We start from the raw sequence: 23,901 nt of genomic DNA, 5'->3' as shown, positions 1-23,901 counted from the left end.
AACCCCCTTCCCCAGATTCCCGCCCAGCGACTCTGTATGAAGTAGATTAGGTCTGTTTGTTTTGTATCCTTGGGCTGCTTCCTACTGTGGCCCACAGCTTGGCCTTTCCCGCAGCCTCTGCCCAGGCAGACTGTTTTACAGAGCCCAAAAAAGGAGACCCAAACTAGTTACGGAGAACGAAAGGTCCCACTCCAGGCCCAATCACTATCCAAGCCTCTATTCACAGCCCTACTAAGGGCTTTTCCTCCTTCCGCTCCTCCCTCAAGGCTTTACACAATGAACAGGTGAGGCTGTTTGGGCCCACCGCCTTGCTGGTCAGTATGCAGTCAATATACCCCTAGCCATTCTGAGTTCCAGTTCTCATACTGACTTCTTGGGAGAGGGGAATCAGGCTTGCACCCTGAGCACAGACAGTGGCCACACCTTGGGCGTGCCAGTCTCCTTCTCTAATATGACAAATGCAGGGCTTTGAGACGTGTTGTTCCTACTGCAGGAAGGCTAGATTGTTTTGTCTTTGGTGCGCACATGCTGCCTGGTTTTGGATGGCAGTAATCTGGATGAAGTAGGAAGTGTTGCTGTGCTACCCATCAACATCAAGCAAATTGCCCAACATACTGTGTTTAACTTATATTATCATTCCTGCATTTATTATCTGTATTATGCACCTACGAGCCATCATAAATCATGATCATTATTTGTAGTACCTTAGCATCTAGGAGCCCCAGTCATGAACTAAGGCCTCCCAGTGCCGGGTGCTGTAAAAACACAGAAGAAACAAACAGTCCCTTCCCCAAAGATCTTACAATCCAAGTACTGGTGTGCACTGAAAAAATCCTTCCCTTCTCTTGTCCGCAACTCACTTCAGGCCACATGCTTGATTAGACTCTTTCATAAAGATCGACACTCTGAATTGCAATGGTATTACTAAAGGTGTTCACACTCCATTGATTTAGTTAAAGCATGTTTGTGTGTGGCCACTGACATTGGTTTAAACTTGGTTGACACGGATGTACCTTATATCTTGGGGACAACACACTGTTAGTACAACCGAAATAATGTCTATGTGTAGACAAGCATAAAGCTGAGGACTTTTTGTGGGGTAGAATTTGCAAGAAGCAGTGGACGCCATGATAGTTTGCTGGGAGTACCTACTTTCAGCCCAGATTCTGTCACCCTTCATGTTGAAAAATACCTTACTTCCTGAGCGGCCCTACTGAAGGAAATGGGGCTATTATTCATGAAGTCACGGTGCTACTAACTCGGAGAGAAGGGATCAAAATCTAGCTCTTTTGTAATAAACGCTCAGAAAAAGAGATAGGCTGCTATTAAAAATAATATAGATATAAATATAGAGATTAATGATTGATAATGAACATCTCCCAAGACACAAACAGAAATGAAATCTTTGCAGTTCAACCCAGCTCCTCCAAAAAAGCCTGACTACAAAGATGACCTTGTAGCATATGGGATGAAGGTCGGCAAACAGGCTGTTTCAGACCAAGGGAGCCGGCAAATTCCAGAGTCAAATGACCTTTACTGAGAATAACCTGGCCCTAGTCATTCTAACCTATACACTGTGGTCTCACAAATTAAGCATATATAGCTTTGCATATAATAAAATATGTACTGAATAATGTCATATAGCATTACATGTACCAGGAGATAATTTTGGCTCCTATTGAAATTCAAAACATTTTTGCTGTTGACTTCCATGGATCGATCCTATATATTTTATATACTTAGATCAAAGTTTTTGAAGTTGGATATCTAAAAAGTTAGATACCTAAATCCACATGTAGGCATCTTGGCCTGATTTTCAGAAGTCAGAAGGTGCTCAGCACGTTGCGAAACCAGGCCACATTGTTTGGCCGCCTAAGTAACGATTTGGCTACCTTACGTTTGAAAACATTGGGCCTATGTAATCTGGGATTCGTTTCTGATGTCCAGCCCCCGTGTTAATCTCTCTAGACAACACACCACCACTTGATATTATAGCCAGCAGTGAATCATGGCGACACTTAAATTAGCACAAACTATCCCCTTTGACCATCTATTTGTTTATGGCTCTGACAAATAATTACCTTTCAGGCTGAAATAGTCCATGAATGAGCGCCGGAGCCAGACCAATTATTAGATTCGATAGATAGCTAGATATCAAGTATCAGAGGGGTAGCCGTGTTAGTCTGCATCTGACGAAGTGGGTCTTTGCCCACGAAAGCTTATGCTCCAACACTTCAGTCAGTCTACAAGGTGCCACAGGACTCCTCGCCGCTTTTGATAGCTAGATATGTAACCCCTCCTGGTGGCTAGCTGAAACACACTGGACCTTGGGCTGCAGATAGAAGGACAGACAGACAGGTGTTGCCCCTGTGTGTCAGCTGCTGACCTCAAACTACCTACACTGATTTAGCTGGGCAGGCGCCTGGCCCTTTAAGGCGTTTCGGAAGGCGGGGAGGTTTGTCCCTGCCGCGGCGCCGTAGTCGGCAGCGTGTCAGAGGTCGGGGTGGCCGAGGTGAGTGCGCACCACGTGGGGTTGTGACTGGCTCTGTCCTTCCAGCGGCAGCGGCAGGGCACGGAGTCCGGGACAGGCAGCGGCGGGGCCGGCCATGGTCATTAAAGCTGACGAGATGCCGCCGCCGGCGGTGCCCACCGCGGCCCAGGGCGAGGAGCAGGGGCCGGGGCCGCGGAGCAGCAAGCGGCAGCCGCCGCCGGAGGACGAGCCGCGCTGCGGGAGCGCTGGTGAGAGCGGGGGGGCGCCCCTTAGCCCCCCCATCCGCGCGGGGGGGGCTCTGTGAAGGGGGAGCCCCCCTGTTTAGACAGCTCCCCGCGGGGGTGGGGGGCTGCATGGGGGAGCCCCCCTGCTTAGACAGCTCCCCGCGGGGGTGGGGGGGCTGCATGGGGGAGCCCCCCTGCTTAGACAGCTCCCCGCGGGGGTGGGGGGCTGCATGGGGGAGCCCCCCTGCTTAGACAGCTTTCCTCGAGGTTGGGGGGGCTGCATGGGGGAGCCCCCCTGCTTAGACAGCTCCCCGCGGGGGTGGGGGAGCTGCATGGGGGAGCCCCCCTCTCAGACAGCTCCCCGCGGGGGGGGCTCTGCGAAGGGGGAGCCCCCCTCTCAGACAGTTCCCCGCGGGGGTGGGGGCTGCGCGAGGGGGGAGCCTCCCCCTTTCGGACAGCTCCCCGCGGGGGAGGGGAGGCTGCATGGGGGAGCCCCCCTGCTTAGACAGCTTCCCTCGAGGTTGGAGGGGGGCTGCATGGGGAGACTCCCCCCCCTCTGACAGCTCCCCGCGGGGGTAGGGGGCTGCGCGAAGGGGGGAGCCCCCCTCTGAGACGGCTCCCCGCGGGAGGTGGGGGTTGTATAAGGAGGGAACCCCTGGCAGTGGGCGGGGAAGAGGAGAGTTGCGCAAGCCGGGAGGTAGCTACTCCCCTCCCCCCTTAGCAGGGGAGGGCTTCCCCCATGCCTTCCCTCTCCCAGCCTGTAGTGGTGGAAGGGGGCTGGATGCTGAGGAACAACCTCAGGATTGGAGTGGGGCCGGGGAGGGGTGTGACCCATAATGCGGAGGGAGGTTCTGCCTCGTGCACACTCCTCTGAGGTACCAAAGAACTCAGCGAATTTGGGGACTCTCCCATGCAGCCATCTTCTAGTATGTGAAGTGGGAGAGGAGATTCCTGACTGTGCAGCCAAGGAAGCGCCAGAGAGCTCTCCTCTGAGCTATGTACAGCCCCATGTATTGGGGAGTGGGGGAGATTGTTAGGGAGGAGACTACCCAAGAAGGGGGACCCACTGTATTGTTGGAGGAGGGGCTGCTTAATGGGGATCTCTGCTGTGCTGAGGGTTGATTTCCTGGGGTTACCCAGGAGGATGCACTGTGGCCCCCTATGCTGGGTGAGGACCTTCTCTCTCTGTTGTAAATGTTCTGTCCTATTGCATTGAGAGGTGCTGACAGGAGGGACACCTGTTTTGGGTGCATTGCTTCTCTAACCCATGTTGTACAGAGAGGATCACCTAGTCCCTAATGTTAGAAATACTTTCTGGTGGGGCCAGGACTGCACAGTGGGGACCCCCATCTGTTGTGGTTTGGAAAGTTTCCTGTACTGAGGTGTTTTCCGGGGGGGAGGGGGAGACAGCTGTAAAGGGGAGGGATTTGCTAGGGAGCATTTCTTCCCCTTCCCCCATTGCTATGTTTATCCTATTTGGTGAAGTTGTCTCTTTTCTCTGGGAGATATCACTATACATGGGAGATAATGGTCGCCAAGAAGGCAGGACAGCTTTCAAAAGAGGGAGAAAACTCTTGATAAAGAGGTTAAAAGCTCTTCCAATCCTTTATCTACCAACCCCAGCTGGGTTAAAGACAAAATCTTCAGTGCTTTATTTACTGTCAGTGTTTAAAGGAAGATCCTGGGACAAATGGTGAGATTATGCACATGGGGAGCTATGAAGAAAATTGGGAGAGAGGTACTTTTTAAAAAAAGCCTTACCGTTTTGTTTTTTTTATTTAGCTGCTCTGTGATGTATATCATTCCAATATAATAGTACTGAAATTTTTAATTTTGGCTGATTCTTTACATGAGAAATTCGGGTCCAGCCTGGACTTGATCATGAATGCTGATCTATCCAAGGCAGACTAAAAGCTTGGCAATTAATAGTAGCTCCAATCCCTTTCCCTCTTAAGCTTTCATTTTAATACCTACTTAGTTTTAATTACCAACTTTTGAATAAAGGAAAACTCTCCGCTAGATTCAAAACCATGGTCCCATTAAAACCCACAATAAACATCTCCCCAGGACTTCCCAGAGGTTTTCCCACAGCACCAGGGAAGCATAGGATTTGCACTGGAGACTCCTACAGGAAAAAGAAGCAAAAGTCTTTGACAAAGCAGACCTGAAAGATTTTAGTAAAACCAAAAATTAAATTCTAACAACCAAAAAGGTTACCACACACTTCATGCTATATCGGGTAACCCAGTTTGTCCCAAAGAAGAGGGTTAGTGGTGGCTGGGAAAGACAGGGGGAAAGAGCGATTGGAAGCAAAGGGCTTCTGCTTCTTACCGGTCCTGATTATTTTATTGCTGCTGCCGCCTCCTTTGATTTTTTTTTTTCAGTTGCAGGGAGGGGTTTTGCTTGCTTAGTTTAAATTCTTTAACCTTCACCCTTCTTGTTTTTCCCGCTGCTCCCCTTCCCCCATGGACGAATTCTCGTTGCGTGGTCGGAGCAGGTCTCATCCAATTCAATTAGCATCGCTTACTGTTTAATTCCCCACCCCTCAAAAAAAAAAAACCCCCACAAACTGGGGGATCTCTCTCCATCTGCATAGACGTGGAATAAGGGATCGCGAACTGCTCCCGAGGGGGGCTGTGAATGGCCCGAACGCGTCAGCGCACCGGGGTTCTGGTAGGGCTTGGAGGGGCGCTGGGGTTAGAAGAGGGGTTCTGGCGGGGGGGATCGGTCGGGTGGGCGGAGGAGTCAGGGATGCGGCGGGAAGGAGGAGGCCGGGGGTGTGGGGAGTGGAGGAGGTGGGTGGGAAGGGCTGGAACTCAGCATCGGGGTGCAGCGACCGGGAGCAGCCCAGGGGTCTCCCGGGCTGGAGCCGGGGCGGGCTGGGCCAGCGCATGGTCCTGCTGCTTTCTCTCCGAACGCCAATGAAGGTCACCTTCACTGGAACGCACCACTGTGCCGCCGCTCGAGGGGGGAGAAGATGTGCACCCGCTGGTGTGCCCCCCCCCCCTTACTCCTTTGGGGCGGGGTCACTCAGCAAATACCCTCTCCGCAGAAACAAAATACAGGACTATGGAGCAACATTCCTCCTTCCCCTCCTCCCCCTTTTTGTCTTGCACGTTGGTCTGCTCCAGGCCTGGGAAGGAAAGAGTCGGGAGCAGGGATTCGCAGCGGGGGGAGGGAAGGGGAAACAGGCGGAGACTACTGTGGAGTGCTCGGGACAGCGGCGGGAAGGGACCCTGTTCCCCCCCCTCCTCCCTCGCGCGCACGTGGTAGCGCCCGATGCCGCACTTGAGACAATGTAGCGACCGGGCTGCGGGATTTAAAGAGGCGGCAGCTGGGAGCTTAGCGCCGCGGGGTATCCCTGGGAGAAGCTGGTGTCAGGCCTGCCAGAGCCCTGAGTGGTGGGGCTCGGGTTTAGCCCTGGGCCCCAGCAAGTCTGAGCCACCCCTGGAGACCAATGTTCCCTCTAAGTTGTTTTTTTTTTTCCATCTATGTGCAGAATAAATGTTATATGCACCAAGACAAGTGCAGATGTGCACCACCAATAGGAAAAAACCTGAGCCTGTGGATGTTCTGCTAATCAGCTGGGCGGCATTTGAATCTCGGCTGTGTGGCGGCCAAGTGCACACCATGCAGGGAAAACTCCTGCTGGCCCCATTAAAATGGGGTTGAAACCTTCATTGAGGTCCCAACCCACAGTTTGAGAACTAATGGTCTAGACTGTAAGTTCTCTGTACAAACACTTAATAATAGCCTAGCACAGTAGGGCCCTTGTTTGACTTGCTAGTATAATACAATTCATGATTCCTGTGCTGTCTCTGCTAGCCTACTTGTGATAGCCAGACCAGTGCTCAAGTGTCACTCCTTTTTATGATCCTGTGATATTGCAAATACAGATTTCATCTTCATTTTTTTTTTTCAATTTCTTAACAACCTTATGGTGATTTTGACATCATTATATCAAGTAGCAAGCCTGGGATTGTTGCAGCATACAGAAATAGTGAATGGACTGCAGTTCTATGTGAAATACATGTGTGTCCTGTGGTGGCTTGTATGGAAGGAGAAGGCCACTTGAAACGTCTGCTATTGCACATCTTCCCATTAATATTGGTTTAAGCTACAGTGCAAAGATTTACCATGATCATAGATTGTTGTAGACTTTGTTGCTGGTAATTGTATTCTTAAGGGGGTTCAATTTCTGATCTTCCCAGAACCTGCTCACATACATTAAGTAGGAAGCCATGTTATGTATATAATTTCTTACCTAGTGAAACTGCATTACAAGTACTGAATGCCTGGCAATGTGGCTTCAATTTTGTCTTTGTATAAAATACTCAGATTAAATTGATGTATATTTTTTGGCGAATCCCGGATGTCCTCCCTTGGGCAGACTCCCACTGTTCTAAGGAGGGTTTGAGTAAATTTTAGAAGCTTAGTCCTGTATTAGATACAGTCTGAAAAATCTTTCTTGAGGGTCATCATCGGGCTGAGTCTTAACAGTACTAAGCAACTGTGGTGCCTTTTGGAATCCAGCTGTGTTCTCTTTCTATGCTTGTCTGTCTTGAGTTTTCTGCTCATGGAAAAAGTGCCTGACTGGCAATTCTAAGACTGAATTTTATCCACAGAGTAGGTGTTGTGCTAGCAGCATGAGCAGCCCAAACACCCCCACTCGCTGCACCATCAGTGTGCTGCCTCCTGACTGGGAAGGGAAACTTCCAGGTGTGAAAGTGTTATTCAGTCCCTCCTATCTGTTGAAATGCCCACATAGTGCCAGTTGTGTTAATGGTTGGTGGGGTGGCTTGTCCAAAGGGATTTGTTCTGAAGCCACTAAACTCACTTCAGATATGTTGTATATAATATAAACATGCAAATTGCATTTCATTGGTGCTAATGTTTCTGGATATTAATCTCTCGCTGTTAATAAACTAGCCTAACATCATTGTAGGAAACTAAAGCATTGTTCAGAGAGATCAGAAAATATTCAAGAAGGGTCATTAATCTCAAAAATTGTAAGAGAATTCAAAACAATATGTAGAATAATCCCGCCTTCCCTTTAAAAAAAAAAAAAAAAAAAGAGGTTTTGAATGAACAGAGCAGTTAAGCATGCCATGGTCATCCGGTAACATAAAATTCCTTCATGCTGAAAGGAATGGCTAACGGCCATGCTTAACTTGTAATGAAAGAGGTTTTGGCACTCGGGCAATTTGGTGCCAGGGCTCAAGCATTTCTTTTTTACTTTCATAACTGACATGGCAAGCTCAGAGGGAGCTATGAATTTGCAAACATTGAAATACCAGGGCTTAGTCCTGGCACAGATGAAGCATTGGGTAAGGGGGACAGGGAGCCATTTGCCTATAGGCCTCTAATTGAAATCCATTTCATGTTGATAGTGACCAAAAGTTACCATCTGATCAGGTTGCTCAATGACAGTATGATTTGAGTCCATTTTTTAATAGTAAGATGTTAAAATCACTATCCTCTATTGCCAGCCTTACAGAGGAGCTACACCATAGGAATAATGTTCCCTAATATTTTCCATCCATGCGAGGATGAAGATCAAAAACTTATTCCGCACATGTGCGAATGTTCACCACTAATAGAAACAAAAAACCTGGGTGTGGGTGCTCTGATAATCAGCTGGGCAGCATTTGAATTTCTCCTGAGCAGCTACACAAGCACACAGCGTACAGGGAACACTGCAGAAGGCCAGGTCTACACTGGGGGAAGAAAGTTGAAAACTAAGATACCCAACTGCACATTAATAGCATAGCTGGAGTTGATGTACCTTAGCTTGATTTACCTCAGCATCCCCTCTGCGGCAGGTTGACGTGAGAAACCCTCCCATCGACTTCTCTTTCTCCTTGCAACCCCATGGAGTACTGGGATCAACGGGAGCACCATCAGCAGTTAATGTAGTGGGTCTTTACTAGACCTGCTAAATCAACCCCCAGAGGTTCAGTCTCAGTTGTATCAATCTCTGGGTAAATATAGAGCAGGCCTAAGAATGCTGGGAAGTTTGTAATACTGCATCTGGGAAGTTTGTAATACTGCTGTTCCAAAAACTAGAGCAGTGGTTCACAAACTTTTTGGCCCAAGGCCCACCTGGCTCAGTCCAAACCTTTCCATGGACCACCAGTTGCTAATGGAAACTTACCGTTAACTACATGCGAGCCATTTTGCTTGTGCTGCGCCTAGGGAGAACGGTTTAATTTAACCAGTAAGTAAGGAAATATTAATTTAAATTATTAAACAGATTAAGTGCTTTAACTTTCCCATGTTAGCTTATCAAACTCCATTCTAAATAAAGTAAAATATTAATTTATGTCCAACACAAAAGGTTCCCATGTTTTCTTTATTTATGGCAGGATGGGGGAAAACTTTTTTGGGGTGGAGGCTACTTACCTAGAGGAAAATCAGTTGGGGACCACACATGTGAGGGAGGAAAAACACTCCAAAACCTCCCAGCCCTCACTGATTTGGCCCTGTGGCCTCCAACTGAGACACTGTGGTTCAAGACTTCCCATGGGCCAGATTTACTCTTCTGAGGTTCCAGGATTAGTGGATTTTGTGGACCCCATAGGCTCTGGGGTTGAGACAGAAATGAGGGTTTCAGTGTGTGGAACAGGGCTGTCAGTGAGAGGAGTGGGAGGTGGGCTGCAAGAGGGGGTGAGGGTGCAAGGTCTGGATGGGAGGTAGGGTGCAGGAGTAGGCTGGGAGTAGTGTGTCTGGCCAGGGGGAAGGGTGCAGGAGCGGGCTGGAGGTAGGAGCAGGCTGGGGGTGCAAGGTCTCAGCAGGGTGTGGGCGTGAGGGTGCTAGGAAGGGGGGGTCTGGGCATAAGGGTGTGGAGGGGCACTTGCCTTCGCACCCTGCCCTTCTCCCTGGCACAGCCTCCTGCTGCTCCCTTTGGCTGTCTTTTGGACAATGGGAGCAGTGGTGAAAGTCTCCAGGCAGCGTGTCTGAATGCTGCTGTTCTCCCAGCCAAAGGAGGGAGAGGGGAGCACTTCTTCCCTGCGAGTTGGATTGCGGAGGCTGGGGGAGCTGAGTTCGAGCCATGGACCACCTGGAAGGCATCTGCAGACCACTAGTGGTCTTTAGACCACAGTTGAGAACCTCTGAACTAGAGGGCTTTACCTTTACGGCTCTCAGCAGGGCACCTTTCACAAGCCCTAAAGACAACTTAAAACCATGCATCTTAGAAAACTTGAATCTTAATTTGATAGGTGGTCAGATTTCTACTTAAAAAAAAAAAAGCGTTTAGCAGTGGCTCTATTAAACCTGAATGTTGATGCCAAACTCAGCCTCTTCCCTGATGATCTTAAAAAGAAAAAAAAATACCCAAGAGGAAGATGAGAGCCATACACATACATCCAAGTGCACCTATACTTGATCTGATTGACACCCTTAAAAATTGTTTAGTAATAAGCTGTTAGGACTTTTCCCTAAGCCAAAGTCCGTCTGTTTTAGGTGACTGAGTGGACTGGAAGTAATTCAAGGATGCAGGAATGTCATGTCAAGCACATTTTTTTCCTTCAGGCTTTTTTTTTTCAAATGGACGACACGTTTGCAGTTCCACTAACTTAGTTAAAAATTACAGTGCATAATCTTGTGCTTGAGGGCATTAACTGATTGCTGGCTGGTGGTGGGAAGAAAAAATAATTCCTCTCCAGGTTACAGCAGTGTATGATTGGCCAGGCACATTGTGGAGGAGGACTTCCTCTTTGTTCATCAGGTGTAGGCAAGAGGTAAATAAAGCATGCTTTCTAGTCTACAAGCAGTTTACCTATACACTATTAATGAATCCTTCCAGCATCCCCTGTGAGGTAAGGAGAGGAAACTGGGAAGTTAAATGACTTGTGCACAACCACAGAAGGAGTGTTCCTGAGTTAGCAATAAAATGTTAGTGTTCTGGCTCTCCTTTGTGTGCTCAGGTGAGAGAGATCAACCTTCAGTTCCAATCTGACAATTTCTGTGCATTGCTCATGTTACACTAGTAATTGAAATGTTACTTTGTTTTCAAGAGTTCTGCCAATATTGCTTAGAAGCTCTATGTAATTTTGTAGCTGCTGAACTGAGTTGGCATTTTCTCTTACCCCTCATGCTTTTTTTTCCCCCAACAAGGACAATGATAGGACAGTTAACTCTTTGGTTTAGTCAAGACTGTGATAATACGTTTCCTGGATTACTAGCATTCTTACTGCTCTCCCTGCTTCAGATCTGAGCTTGTCTCTGGTGCACATTTAATTAGTCCAGTCAGTACACAGGAATGCTGTTCACCCTACTTCTTCTAGCGCCTCTCAGAGTTTCCTCTCCTTGCTTTTGGAGGTACAGCCCTCCCAGTTCAGTCACATGTTCCAGGTATGTCTTGTCCTGCCATTGATTTGAACAGTCATTGTGGGAAAGCTGCCATTGATAGGCAAGTGCAGTCATACAGCAGTAACGAGGTCAAGAGAGAGATTAAAAAGCAATCAGTCTGTCACTTGACATTGGAAGTTTTTTAAAGCAAATGTCCCAAAAGAGGCTGATCTTTAGATTGTAGAGCATTGCTTCTGTCTTAGGCTGTCTGCGACTGACTGACTGTCTGTTGGGAAGGTCTTCTCACATGGAAGCTTTGGAGGCACCATTTACTTTCTTGTCACTTGTTTTATTGGTCAATCTGGGTAGTCTAAGTTATTTCAAGGCCTGAAGTTCCTGTATTGTTCATGTTTGGAAAGTAACAATCAGTGGTGAGTGTAGGATTTGGCTGGCACACACCCAATAAAATGACTTCAGTCTCTCAACATCTAAGTCCATGACTGGCTTTGTTTGTGGCAGCAAATCAGCTTTCCATCACCACTGTCTCTACAGGCCTGTACACTGACATTAGTGTGGGATGTGTCTCTCCATAGAGAGAGACCTTAAGACTCTCTAAACAAGGAAACCTTCTAAAATAATCCTCACTGTTGAATCCAGAACTAGTGGTACCCCAGGTGGAAATTGTTTGCTAAAATCACAAGGCCCTAAAAACTCACTCCTTTTGAGACTTAAAAAGGGAAAGGGAAGCAATAGAAGCTTGTGGGTGTGTAGGGAGGGTCTTTTTCTGCCTCATTAAAATTAAAGATATGCACATAAAGTAACCAGTCATTATTTGTAACTTTCATCTTCCCTGTTTCTTCATGCTTCAGCTCCCTCACTCTCTTCCCAGTTACAGCATGCCTCGGTATCTGAGGAGTCGCCATGTTAGTCTGCGTCTGCAAAAACAACAGAGAGTCCTGTGGCACCTTAAAGACTTGAGATTTATTTGGGCATATGCTTTGGTGGGCAAAAATCCACTACATCAGATGCAAGTGACAAAGTGGGGTTTTTACCCATGAAAACTGATGCCCAAATAAATCTGTTAGTCTTTAAGATGCTACAGCACTTCTTGTTGTTTTTGTGTACCTCAGATTAGATTATAAGATCTTTGGGGCAGGGTACAAACTTTCTTTTGTGCTGCATAAATTATAGTAAAAAGACTTATTTTCATCTCTGTAAGCACATGAGGCCTGTAGTTAAACAAGCATTTCTGTATAGACAATATGTCAGCTACTGCAAATGGATGAGCTTTGCATTTTGTAGTAACTTTTTTTAAACTGCTTTTAACTAGAATAATTTGTAAATCTGCCTTTGGCTCTTAGTGAGGCATTAACTGATTGCTGGCTGGTGTTGTTACACTTTTATTACAGACCTTTAGTCTCTGTACCAGGCCCTTCCTCTTTAAGGAGGGACAGAACTACATTCACACTTAATGCCAGCTTTCAGGAAAAGTTCTTTCTTAACCATATCTTGAAGTGTTTGCTACTGTAGTTGTCTTCTCCCTCCTGCTTACCTTTCCTTCTCTGAAGGAAAATTTTAAAGGCGCACTCCCCATAAAATATTATTCCTTATCTGTTACTAATACATTTTAGGTTAAGGGCACTTCTGAAAATCAGATTTCCTTTTGAAATCTCCAAAAAACTCCAGAAAACCAAATCAGTGTAAAAATTATCCCTTATCTGGCTTCAAGGTGCCCTTGCCTTCAGTCTAGTTCTGAGTTTTTCTCTTCATTTGAGAAGTCAAGACACAATCTCTGGCAGTGGCTGATTTTTTTTTTTGTTTGTTTTTTTGAACTTTGCACTTTGCTGTAGGCTCTGGCCTTTAAACGGAGTTTTGGAGCAATGTTTGAACTGCTTGCCATTGCTTCAGAGTGTTTTGGCCAGCCAATGGTAGAACCACTTTAAAAAAAAAAAAAAACAGTTTTGGCCTGCCAAACGTTGCTCAGATTTGGTTGAAATGTAACTCCCAGACTTGGCCAGCGTAGGTGGTGGACCCTTAGAAGGCATTTATTTTAGTTACTGCAGGAAAGAGCCAGGATCCTGAGTCAGCAGGACTGCCAAAGGACAAACCAATGTGACCTGCTGGAGCAACTGTAGCAAAAATATTATTCCGGTATCCATGAAAGAGTATAAAACCTGTGGTCCATCGGGGTTCTACTGGTGGCCTGCAGGACATTTTGTTCACCGTTGCCTCCAGGCAGAGTTGCCAGATTCTGCTTGTTTCCCTCAGTGTTATTTTTTTCCTACCAGTATTGCTAAAGTGACATACACGTAGAACAAGGGCACCCGAAGTGAGATATTTGCTGCTTGTGAGAGCTGTACGCTTCTTCTGCATCCAATCAAAGCACTGCTAAAATTCAGTCAGCACATCCCGCAAATTCTAGGTGCGCAAGCGCATTTAGTAAAACTCCCTATCCCAGGAGACCATCTTGTTTATGATAATCTGGCAACCCACTGAGATGAAGGAAGGGTACTTGTGCAGCCCACTCACTAGCCTAGGTTGCTCATTGCTGGCATAAAAGGTGCAAACTGCTATGTGCGCTAGAACACTTCTTGTTAAATATGGCATAATCGTGAGTCAACAGGGTGACACTGTTGCAAAAAAAAAAAAAAAAAAAAAAGCAAACATGATTCCGGGATGGATTAACAGGAGTGTTGTGAGCAAGACACAAAAAATAATTCTTCTGCTCTACTCTGTGCTGATTAGGCCTCAACTGGAGTGTTGTCCTGTTCTGGGCACCACATTTCAAGAAAGATGTGAAGAAATTGGACAGCGTCCAGAGAAACAATAAAAATGATTAAAGATCTAGAAAACATGACCTATGAGAGAACACTGAAAGAATTTGTTTGTTTGGTTTTTTTTGGAAGAGAGAAGATTGAGAGGGTACATGATGATAGTTTTCAAGTACCTAAAAGGGTGTTGCAAGGAGAAGGGAGAAATATTATACTACTTCACCTTCGATGATAGAACAAGAAGCAGTGGGCTTAAATTGCAGCAAGAGAGATTTAGGTTGGACATACTAATTGTCAGGATGGTTAAACCCTGGAATAAATTGCCTAGGGAGATTGTGAAGTCTCCATTATTGGAGATTTTTAAGAGCAAGTTAGGTAAACATCTATCAGGGATGATCTAAATCAGTGTTTCTTAAACTTTTTAAGACTGAGGAACACCAAGCGATAATTTTTTTTATGAGGAACACCAAGGAATTTGGGGGGGGGGAAGAGTCGGGGGGGAAGTTATTGAGGGGAAAAAAAATTGGCTTGCCCCTTTAAGGGTGGCCATTTTGAATTCTGTTGTTCTCCGCAGCACACCAGTGTGCTGCAGAACACAGTTTAAAAAACACTGATCTAGATGGTGCTTGCTCTTGCCATGAGGGCAGGGAACAGGACTTGATGACCTCTCTCAGTCCCTTCTAGTGTTCTATGATTCTAAGCATGGTTGTGGTATGACTCTGTTCTCTTCACAAGAGCAAAGAATTTTCTCCACTTAAATATCCGTATTGTATGTAGCGCCCAGAGAAGAGTCTCCCAATGTAGCACTTTCCATCTCTGGTTTACCTCCTATTTTAAAACTGGGATGAGCATGGATTCTCTTTGTCATCTACAAACTACAGGGAGTAAAGGAACTTCATATGGCACAACTCTGTAAGCCCTAGAGCCTCTGGAGACTAAACATGGTGCTTATAATCCTTGATGGTATCCATAGAAGATTTTAAACAAACATGGATTTCCCGATCACTGGACACAGCTCCAATGCATTTGCCTAGGGCACTTACTAAAGTAACTGTTTCGGTTGCATCAAAAGAGAAATTAATTTGGAAATTTGGAACCTTTAGATTGGGATGGGGAATAATTTTTGATGGAGGAGGGCCATTCCAAGATTTTGGAAAGTGGTTAAGGGTCGCACTCTTCCATGATATTAATGGAGGAGATGCAGGTTCTGGGGTGCAGGTTGGGTGTAGAAGGGAGCTTAGGGTAAGGAATTGGGGTGCAAGGGAGACTGGAGTTGAGGGGGTTTGGGTGAAGGAGGAGGGCAGGGATTTGGGATATGACCTAGGGTGGGAGGGGATTGTGATCTGGGGCAGGAGATTGGGGTGCCAGATCTAGGAGGGGGTATGGGTGTAAAAGGAGAGAAGAGGGTTTGGGTATGTTGAGTGAGGGGGCAGACAGTTGGGGAAGGGAGCAGCTGGGTGCCCGAGGCAGGCTCTGACGAGGAGACTTACCAGCCAGCAGCCAAACGTGCCTGCCTGCAGAGCTTAAAATGTTTGCCTGCCTGGCCATGTACTTGTGTGAATAACTGAGCCCGAGGAGAGGGGCATGGTTCTTCTTGGCTGCCTGTTATTCAAACAGACAGCTCCTGTTGGCCAGTTTCTGGCCTGAAACCGACCAATGGGATTGTGCTGGGAGCAGGGGAAGCTCTCCCCCTCCGCTCTGGGATTAGTTTTGAAACACAGTGAGGCTCAGCAGCAGTGTTTCTGAGCAGGCTGTGGGGCAAGCAGGGGAGCCTGTCTGGGGTGCTCTGCTGCCTCCATGGGTTGGATCCAGGCTTGGTGGGCTGTATTTTGCCCAGGTCTGCTTTAGATTATAGGTGCCCCCAGTGAGGTGAAGGGAGGTAGTTCCCATCACATGCTGCCTTTCTTGATAAAATCTTAAGGAAATACAGGAGGCCCCCGAGATGCGACTACCCGAGTTCTGACCTCCTGCACTTTCAACCATTTTTGTAAGTGCGGAAGGGGCCAGAAACCCCCGATTAACTTAAATTCAAAACTTGATCTTGTGCTTAAAAAGGTTGGAGACCACTGCATTAGAGGATATGTCTCTAAAGGAAAATAACTGCCCGGTAACACTGCAGAAGCAAATAAAATACTTAAAAGTCTACTAGACACTTCAAAGGGGCATGTGTGCCCACATGTTAGTGGTGCTTATGCTGAACGGGTATATGTGATAGGAAGAGAGCAAGGGGGTGTTGGGCTATGTGGAATACACTTGTCTGTCAACCTTGATTTCTGTTGTACTTTTTTGAGACCAAAGGGTTTTTAGTGCTCTTGTTACATGGTGAAAACCTATAATCTACACCACCTGCAAAGTTACTGAGGATTCCTTAAGTTAGTTTGAAAGAGAGGCATTTTGTGGGGCCAGAAAACTCATTTGGCAACTCTGCTAGTTCACTCCCCACAGCCTCTTTTATGTCAGTCTGTTCAGTATGGATAGCTCGTTATAAGCCTAGGCATGCCATAGTAACTAGCTGTGTTTTGTAATTCTATTCATGCCATTCGTTTATAAACTTGGCAGAACTGAAATGCCGTAACATCGCCCCATACTGCATCGGTTCAGGGCCTGCTATCACTGCTCTATTTATAATTCACTTCTGGGCTCCAGCAGTCAGCTTAGAATCCACTCTCTTAGTGACTTTGAAGAACTTTGATTTCCTCCCTTTCCCTCCTGCTTTGCTCTCCAATCTCTGGAGCCGGGGTGGGGAGGCAAGCAGGCAGCTTTTGGGAACTTCTCGTTTACTTTGTGGATATCCTGGCATTCTGCAAGATGGTGTTTTGAAGGCAGCTGCAAAGATATTTGGAAGATGAAGGTCGTTGGTACGAACTTGGGGAGAACTCCTACAATTGTGAATCTAAGGCTTAGCTCTACTTAAGATATTCGAAGGGTAGGAACAGATGAGTGTTTAAGAGAATACTTTCTTTGTTCCCTTACTGCTCTCTCTTTGCATGCTGGCTACCTAAATTATTCTTGTGCTTTGTATCTCATGGCGTTCAAGTAAGAATTTTTTTTGAAAATCTGGTCAGCTAGCTGCAGGACAGCGTTAACATGTCTGAACAGTTGACAACGTGAGACCTGTCTTTGTTGTGTACTGCAAACAAAACTTACTTCTTCAGTTTGCTTCTCTATCTGTGCCCCCTGGAACCATGGGAAACAGCATCTTTGCAAATTGCTGCAGACATGTCACTGATCTAATCTTCCAGACCCACAGCTTTAATTTGTCTGAGAGGGCCCCTCTTTTACCTACATCGCCTGTGAGTTGCACTGCATCTCCTGATGTTTCCACCCCTGTCCAAATGAAGCTCGATGTCTCGGAAGCTTGCAAGTGCATGCCACTCTACCCAGACATTATACTGAGCAATGCATCGAATGAATATCTGCCCAAATGGCCAGAATGTGTTCAAGGCTTACCCACGGAGAAGGGCGATGAAGAAACAGTGAAGGCCTGTGAGAACAGCTGCTCAGAACTCCGTGTTGCTGTTGCTAGCTTATTAAAGCAGGCAAAGGCATCTCCTGCACTGCCTGTCCTTCCTGTCGACCTTGAGAGAGGATCAGCTACGCTGTTAAATCACTCTCCGTCACATGAGGCCTGCCAGAGTTGTGGGAAACTTGAGGACAATGGCCCAGGCTCTAAATCGTGCAACCCAGAAGAGCCTGTAGTTACAATAGTACCAGGTGACAAAAGAGCGTCGGCCTATAGAATGCCTATTGTTGACTGGCAGCAAAACCAAGACCTCTGTGAGAGAGAAATAGCCTCAACTTTGGAGCCGTCTTTAGCAGATCCAGGTGACCAATTAAAACACAGAACTAATGTTTCTAAGCTAGGAAGCTGTGAAACAGTAGAAATGCCTAAATCGAATTCCTCTGTAAAGGCAGAGAAAAGTCAGAATGTCCAAAAGGCGGCCTTGCCATCTCTAATTACAGATAAGAATACACATGTGATTACTTGTGATTACTTACTGACCGATCCTACACTTGGCCCAGATGGTGAATTAAATCTTGATCCTGATCTTGAAGTGAATGTACTGCCATCCAAGCAAAAAAAGAAGAGGAGGAGAAGGAAGCTTTGTTTTTTAGGTGCTTGAGGAATGACTTTTTATTCTTTGTGTGTGTGCTCTGTATGTCCTTGCGGAGGGAGGGAGGAGGGACAGGGACGGGCTGGGAAGAAGCAAATTTCCGTATCGACTCTCTCTGTTCATTCCCTTAACTATCTTAAAACTTTCCTTTTGGGCTGAACTATCTATCCCATGTATGCTTTCAGCTCCAAGGTGACTCTTTTTTTTTTTTTTTTAATTTCATTTTTGGATTTTTGCACAAAACCTTTTTCCTTTTTATGAAAGTAAACTTTCTTTGTGCATAGAACTCAGTCACTGCAATCTAAACTTTGGACTTCACTAGTGGCTAGAGCTCAGTAAGGCAGGGGTTCTCAACCTTATGATACCGCAACCTCTTCCCCCCCCTCCCCCCCCCCCCCCCGGTGCTTGTGACCCCTCTCTAAATTGTTTGCAACCTCCTCTCCCTCTAAGTTGCTCACGACCCCCTGGGGGGGTCAGGACCCACAGTTGGAGAAACGCTGCCTTAAGGAATAGCTGCTGTATGAAATTGAAAGGTTGTGAGCTCTTAAGAAATTTGAAATGCACAGTGGGTCTCTTATGGCTGCAGCACTATGGTAATGTGCAAAATTTGCAGATTGTATATACTACAGTACCATGATAATGTGCAAAAATTGCAAATTTGTGCAGAATTATATTTAGGTACAGGGTCCCTGGTGGTTGTTCTTGTTTTTAAAATCCAAGTGTACATTTGCTCTGTGCAACCAATTGGGATTTGTGTTTTGCATTCTGCCTCTTTAAAAGAGTAAGCTAATGCAATATTAGTGTTTTTTCTTACGCGGTTCCTGATCTGTGAATGAATGCATGAACCTAACTTCAACATATAGAACCGGTTGGTCCTATTTATTTTCTGTATCGAGGCACAAGGTGTACTTATGTGCAGTATAGATGAATTAATATGAAAACCTTTAATTTTGTTGCACATGTGTAATGTAGCATGAAGGGTACAATCAAACTTAATTTTTTTCTTTTTGCAGAGGTAGCATGATCTAACAGCTAAAAGGTATAGAATGTTCAGAGGGGTGTGGGGGTGGAGGAGAGGATGGTGCCCTTGAGGCCTTGAAAGGTGCATGATAAACATGCGCTTTCATGTGATTCTGCAAACTATCATGTGGCCATCACCTGGGCATGCAGAATGTCACAAGATATGTGATTCTCCCAGAGTGTGTGCAAACTTCTGCAAGAAGAAATAAGGTATTTAGTCTGATACTCCTTTTATTTGTAGTCAAAATCAGCCCCAGTTTATGCATCTCCTGATAGGATTATGCTGTTCAAAGGCCAGAGATGGATTACAAAGGGTTCTTTACAGTCTTGCACTAAAGGCAGGCCTGGGAAAGGGAGGGACCAGAAGAACAAGAGCTCTGTAAGTCTTTGGCTCTCTTGCCTCTTCGCGGAGCCAACTTAGGGCAGGGCTGTCAGCACCATTGTGGATGAAACAGCCTCTAAGCAGCTTCTCACTTGCTTTGTAGCAGTGGTGCTCAAACTGTGGGTCATGGGCCACCAGTGGTCAGGTGGCCCACGGATAGTTCCTCCAAGGGGTGCACCTGGGTGACCACACACGAGAGAGCGAAGGATTGCCCATCTAATGCGTGGCTCAGAGGCATAGCACCACTAATTAGGTGTCTGGAGCCTGACACCTAAGGTGACGAGGCAAGGCATGACCTTGGGAGGAGTAGGTGGAAGGGAGTGCTGGGATGAGAAGAGGAGGTGGAGGGAATTTGGAAGGTGCCGCTGGCAGAGAAAGAAGTGACTTCCCAGCTGCAGCTCTGTGGCTGCTGTAGTGGGGGAGACCTCCCCTCCCCCCGATACTAAAACAGGAGTTGTGCGCTTTGATTTGTAAAACAAAAAAGTGTTTAAGGCTTTTTATATGTAGCATGTTTAGTCAGTGTGCTTTACAGTAGTTACCAGTGGTATAAACAACATTTGGACAGATCTGCTGAGACCCTCAGTGATTTTTCATGTGGTCTGGGAACGAAAAGTTTGAGAACCACTGCTCTATCGACTGGGACAGGATACTGTTCCCCTCCCCGTCCCCCCACCACCACTTCCCAGTGCTTTAACTAGGAGCTGGGCAAGGTTAAGTTCTCTAGGTCGGGCAGCATGGCTAAGGAGTCACAGCTGGTACTGTTGGATAACTGCACAGTTTAGATGAGGGGTCTCGCACTCCCAGCCCACACGCTGTTCCCAGGCAGCACAATTGCACAGTCCAGTCCCGGACTTCTGTGGGGGTCCTGTCTGTTACTGGTCCCAAGCCCCTCCCCTTCCTGCCATTGTCCTACCCTCTCCCACATGACACCCTGTCTCTGAGGACACAGCTTTGGGGATTGCAGGGGGCAGGGGAGGACGCTGGCACCACATGGCAGCAACGCTCGCTCCCTCTGCCCCACACTCGCCACAGGGAAGAGGAGTGCACTTGGGCAGGGGCACTCACTCTGCTTCCCTGACCACTGATGCCGCGCTGCACCCGGCTTCCCCCTCACCCCATGGTGATCTCCAAAGTAGTGTGCTCGGGGGCACAGGGTGCCGTGAGCGGGGAGAGGGCGGGGCAATGGTGGGAAGGGGTGGGGCTTGGGAGCCAGTAATGGACAGCACCCCTCCTCCTACTACCAGCCAGGAGTCCAGTCCGGGTTCATACTGCGCATTCACTGTGGTCGACGCTGGCCCACGGGCCGGGCGTTTGAGGCGCCTGATGTAGATCTCTCGGTAGGTCCCACACACCAAGCGGGCTGACTTAGTGGAGGGTTCTGGTGTGATGCCATAAAGCACAGGAGCTGAGCTACTGTGATATCTAGTCTTGGAACTCTCTGTGGGATCTTATTTGCATTTCTTGCTCCTCAGCCTGGTAGTCTCCATGCGAGGTGCTGGCCCTAGCGGTAAAACAGCCGGAGATGTTGCAGTAGCCCGCCTGTGTGGGCTGTGATAACCACCGGTCTTTAAAAATAACATGTTTATTTAAAACTCAGGCCAGATGTGATCAGCTTGTTGCTGAAAGGTGCTGAGGTGCTTGGTGGACATGCTGGCTTTTGTTCTGAGTGGAAATGCTTTGGAGAGCAGGTTTGTGGTGTTCCTCTCCCCCCGCCCATTCAGCTTCTTTCTGAAAACTGACACTAACTAGGTTTAAACCTGGGATCAATGTGAAAATCCAGTCAGGCTTCTGCTTCCACCCAGATTATTGAACAAAAGTTTAAAAAAAAAAAAAAAAAGTCCCGAGCTCTAAGATTCTGCACTTCCCCTGTGAATCTGCAGTAACCACATTTTTGCCCTGTTACTGTTGTTTCATATATATACAGCAGTTTAATACCAGTGAATTTTGGTCCTGAATGCCATCTTGGTAGTGAGATGGTGGGAATGCTTTTAGTGTGATGGCGTTCGTTCTTGTTTTTATCTCTGTGCCAAATGTGCCTTTTCAGTTTGCAGACATACCTGAAAGCAAGACAAGTGTTTGGCATTTGGAAGCCAAATCCGACTGTGTAGACATGTTTGTAGCCTTAAAATGAACCTGGAATCACAGTGGTGACAGGCTCATGTTTAAGCTGATTAAGAACAGAGTAGGCCTTGAATGCCTTCGTCTGGAACAGTCTGCTGGTAGCAGTGCTAAATGCAGATAAGGGGATTCTAAAAACAAAACCTGCACTTTATTTTGACAGTAAAAGTTTAGAGTGAAACTGCTCGGTAGGTTAGCGTGTGGCAGCTTTTATGTTTCTATGTCTTAAGCCTAAGGATGAAGTCTGCAGCAAAGTGTTTCTATTATAAGGCACCGGAAAGTAACAGAATGGCTTAGCTCAATGGTGTTCAATTTTTTTTTCATTTGAAGACCCCCCTAAACAATTTCAAATACATGTGCTGAACTTTTTGCCATTGTTAGACATTGTCTGCAGACACTTTCCCCTTCCCCCCATGGGTCCATGGACCGCAGATTGAAAATCACTGAGTTAGCTGTTTGACACTTCTCTGGCTTGTCTGAACATTGCAGAACTAAATCGCTGATGTTCCACTACCTCTCTCACTTACAGGAAGTGGTATTCAAATTCAGATATTTAAATTACACCTTGGCAAGGACCTTGATCTAATTGTTTTTGTGAGGTGACTACCTCACCTGTGTGGTGAGTACAAATAGAGATAATCATAATACGGTGTCTTGTGTCTCTATTTTTGTTTGTCTCTGTGAGTAGATAAACTCTACTTAAGCTGTCACACCTGGTGTGACATGTAATTTGATCAAGTACTGCAGTGTTCTCTGTTCCTCTGAAGAGTTGTGTTTTCACCCTAACACTTTTAGTTTGCTTGTTTTTTCAACATAGTGGCCAGCCGAACCTGAACACTGATGAGGTTTATGATGTGAGCCAGTGCCCCCAGAATATTTTGATAGAGCGGAAGTGTTTGCTCAAAGAAAGCATGGTTCAGTCACTTTAGAAGAGCCTATGAGGGAAGGGTCAGAGGGAGAGGATTTTTGCTGTATGTGTATCGTGTCCCTTTAAATCCTGTAATAAGAGCCAAGAGGTTATAACCAACAGTTGTGACCACAAAGCTGTGTGAGAGGTAGGGATGTAATAGTGTAGTCGATTAACCGATAAGCAAAAGTTTATAGGTTAATAGTAGTAGAGATGTAGCCATGTTAGCCTGGTCTAGCTGAAACAAAAGACAGGACTATGCAGCACTTTAAAGACTAACAAGATAAACCATCTTGTTAGTCTTTAAAGCGCTGCAAAGTCCTGTCTTTATAGGTTAATGATACAGACTACATGCATTTCCCCCCCACCCCTACACCTCCAGTAAATTTTTTAGCAGGCTGGCCAGCAGCCTGGCTCAGTCCTGGCTTGTGACGGATCTGGGACCTACCCCCGCTGCGGCTCTCCATTGAAAGTGTAATAGGAGCTGGGCAGGCAGGTAGCCCAGCTCTTGCTTGCAGCCCTGGCAAACCATGTGGACTTAGCCTAGCAGGCCTCATTCCATCCCCTCACGCCAGAATCCACTGATGCTATAATCAACTCATTTGAGGCTCTGCACACGTGTGCATGCCCACCTCCCATCAACCCCACCGAGAAGTTGTGCGCAAGGTGGTCTCTCACTAGGGATGTACAATCCCATTTCATTGGTTAACCCGTTAAATGTGGTGTTTAACTGGATAACGGACTGAACAAGGAGCATATGGGAGCGAGGGCGCTCCAGCCCGGCTGGACTAGACCAGACTACCCGCCTGCCCTGGCGGCTGCAGGCACGGATTTCTCCAGCCCAGGGCTGCTTTGGCCACTAGGAAAGAATATGAATTGGTAAAGCCATGGGATGAGGAGGGGCAGCAGAGAGGAGTCCGTTTAATGCTTACTGGCACTACAAGATCCAGCCCATGTGGTTTGCCAGGGCTGCAAGCAAGATCTTCAGGGTGGGAGAATGTCAAGACTGCTGTGTGTGTCTGGTGACCCATTGCTGCCCTGAGTGCAAGTTCCCCTAATTCTAACATAGCCTGTCCTACATGGTGCCTACTGTAGCACGCTTAGGGATAAGCCCCGCCTCCCTACATAAGAACATACATAAGAACGGCCGTACTGGGTCAGACCAAAGGTCCATCTAGCCCAGTATCCTGTCTGCCGACAGTGGCCAGCACCAGGTGCCCCAGAGAGGGTGGACTGAAGACAATGATTAAGCGATTTGTCTCCTGCCATCCTTCTCCAGCCTCTGACAAACAGTGGCCAGGGACACCAATTCTATCCTCTGGCTAATAGCCTTTTATGGACCTAACCTCCATGAAATTATCTAGCTTCTCTTTAAACTCTGTTATAATCCTAGCCTTCACAGCCTCCTCTGGCAAGGAGTTCCACAGGTTGACTACATGCTGTGTGAAGAAGAACTTTCTTTTATTAGTTTTAAACCTGCTACCCATTAATTTCATTTGGTGTCCTCTAGTTCTTCTGTTATGGGAACTAATAAATAACTTTTCTTTATCCGCCCTCTCCACACCACTCATGATTTTATAG

The 23,901-nt window shown here is 46.8% G+C and overlaps 1 protein-coding gene across 10 annotated transcripts in view; it reads left to right on the top strand.

Moving 5' to 3' along the window:
- Positions 1–2,521: 2,521 nt before the first annotated feature.
- CLUH (CLUH binding protein of NUMT mRNA) overlaps positions 2,522–23,901 on the top strand; it is a 66,591-nt gene continuing 45,211 nt past the window's right edge. The window contains exon 1 of one of the 10 annotated variants that reach the window (XM_075904868.1): positions 2,522–2,739. In XM_075904868.1, the coding sequence (XP_075760983.1) occupies positions 2,607–2,739 (133 nt within the window). In that variant the 5' untranslated portion in view covers positions 2,522–2,606. Of the gene's footprint in view, positions 2,740–3,861; positions 3,884–4,407; positions 4,454–4,600; positions 5,389–16,417; positions 16,637–16,683; positions 16,705–16,732; positions 17,895–20,590; positions 20,984–23,901 lie in introns of those variants that run through there. The other 9 variants (XM_025179296.2, XM_006138570.4, XM_025179297.2 and 6 more) reach the window with 9 other exon arrangements.

Source organism: Pelodiscus sinensis, chromosome 21, assembly GCF_049634645.1.
Source record: "Pelodiscus sinensis isolate JC-2024 chromosome 21, ASM4963464v1, whole genome shotgun sequence".
Classification (NCBI taxonomy): Eukaryota; Metazoa; Chordata; order Testudines; family Trionychidae; genus Pelodiscus; species Pelodiscus sinensis.
Note: the sequence above shows the minus strand (reverse complement) of the source record. Positions and strands in the feature narration are given on the sequence as shown.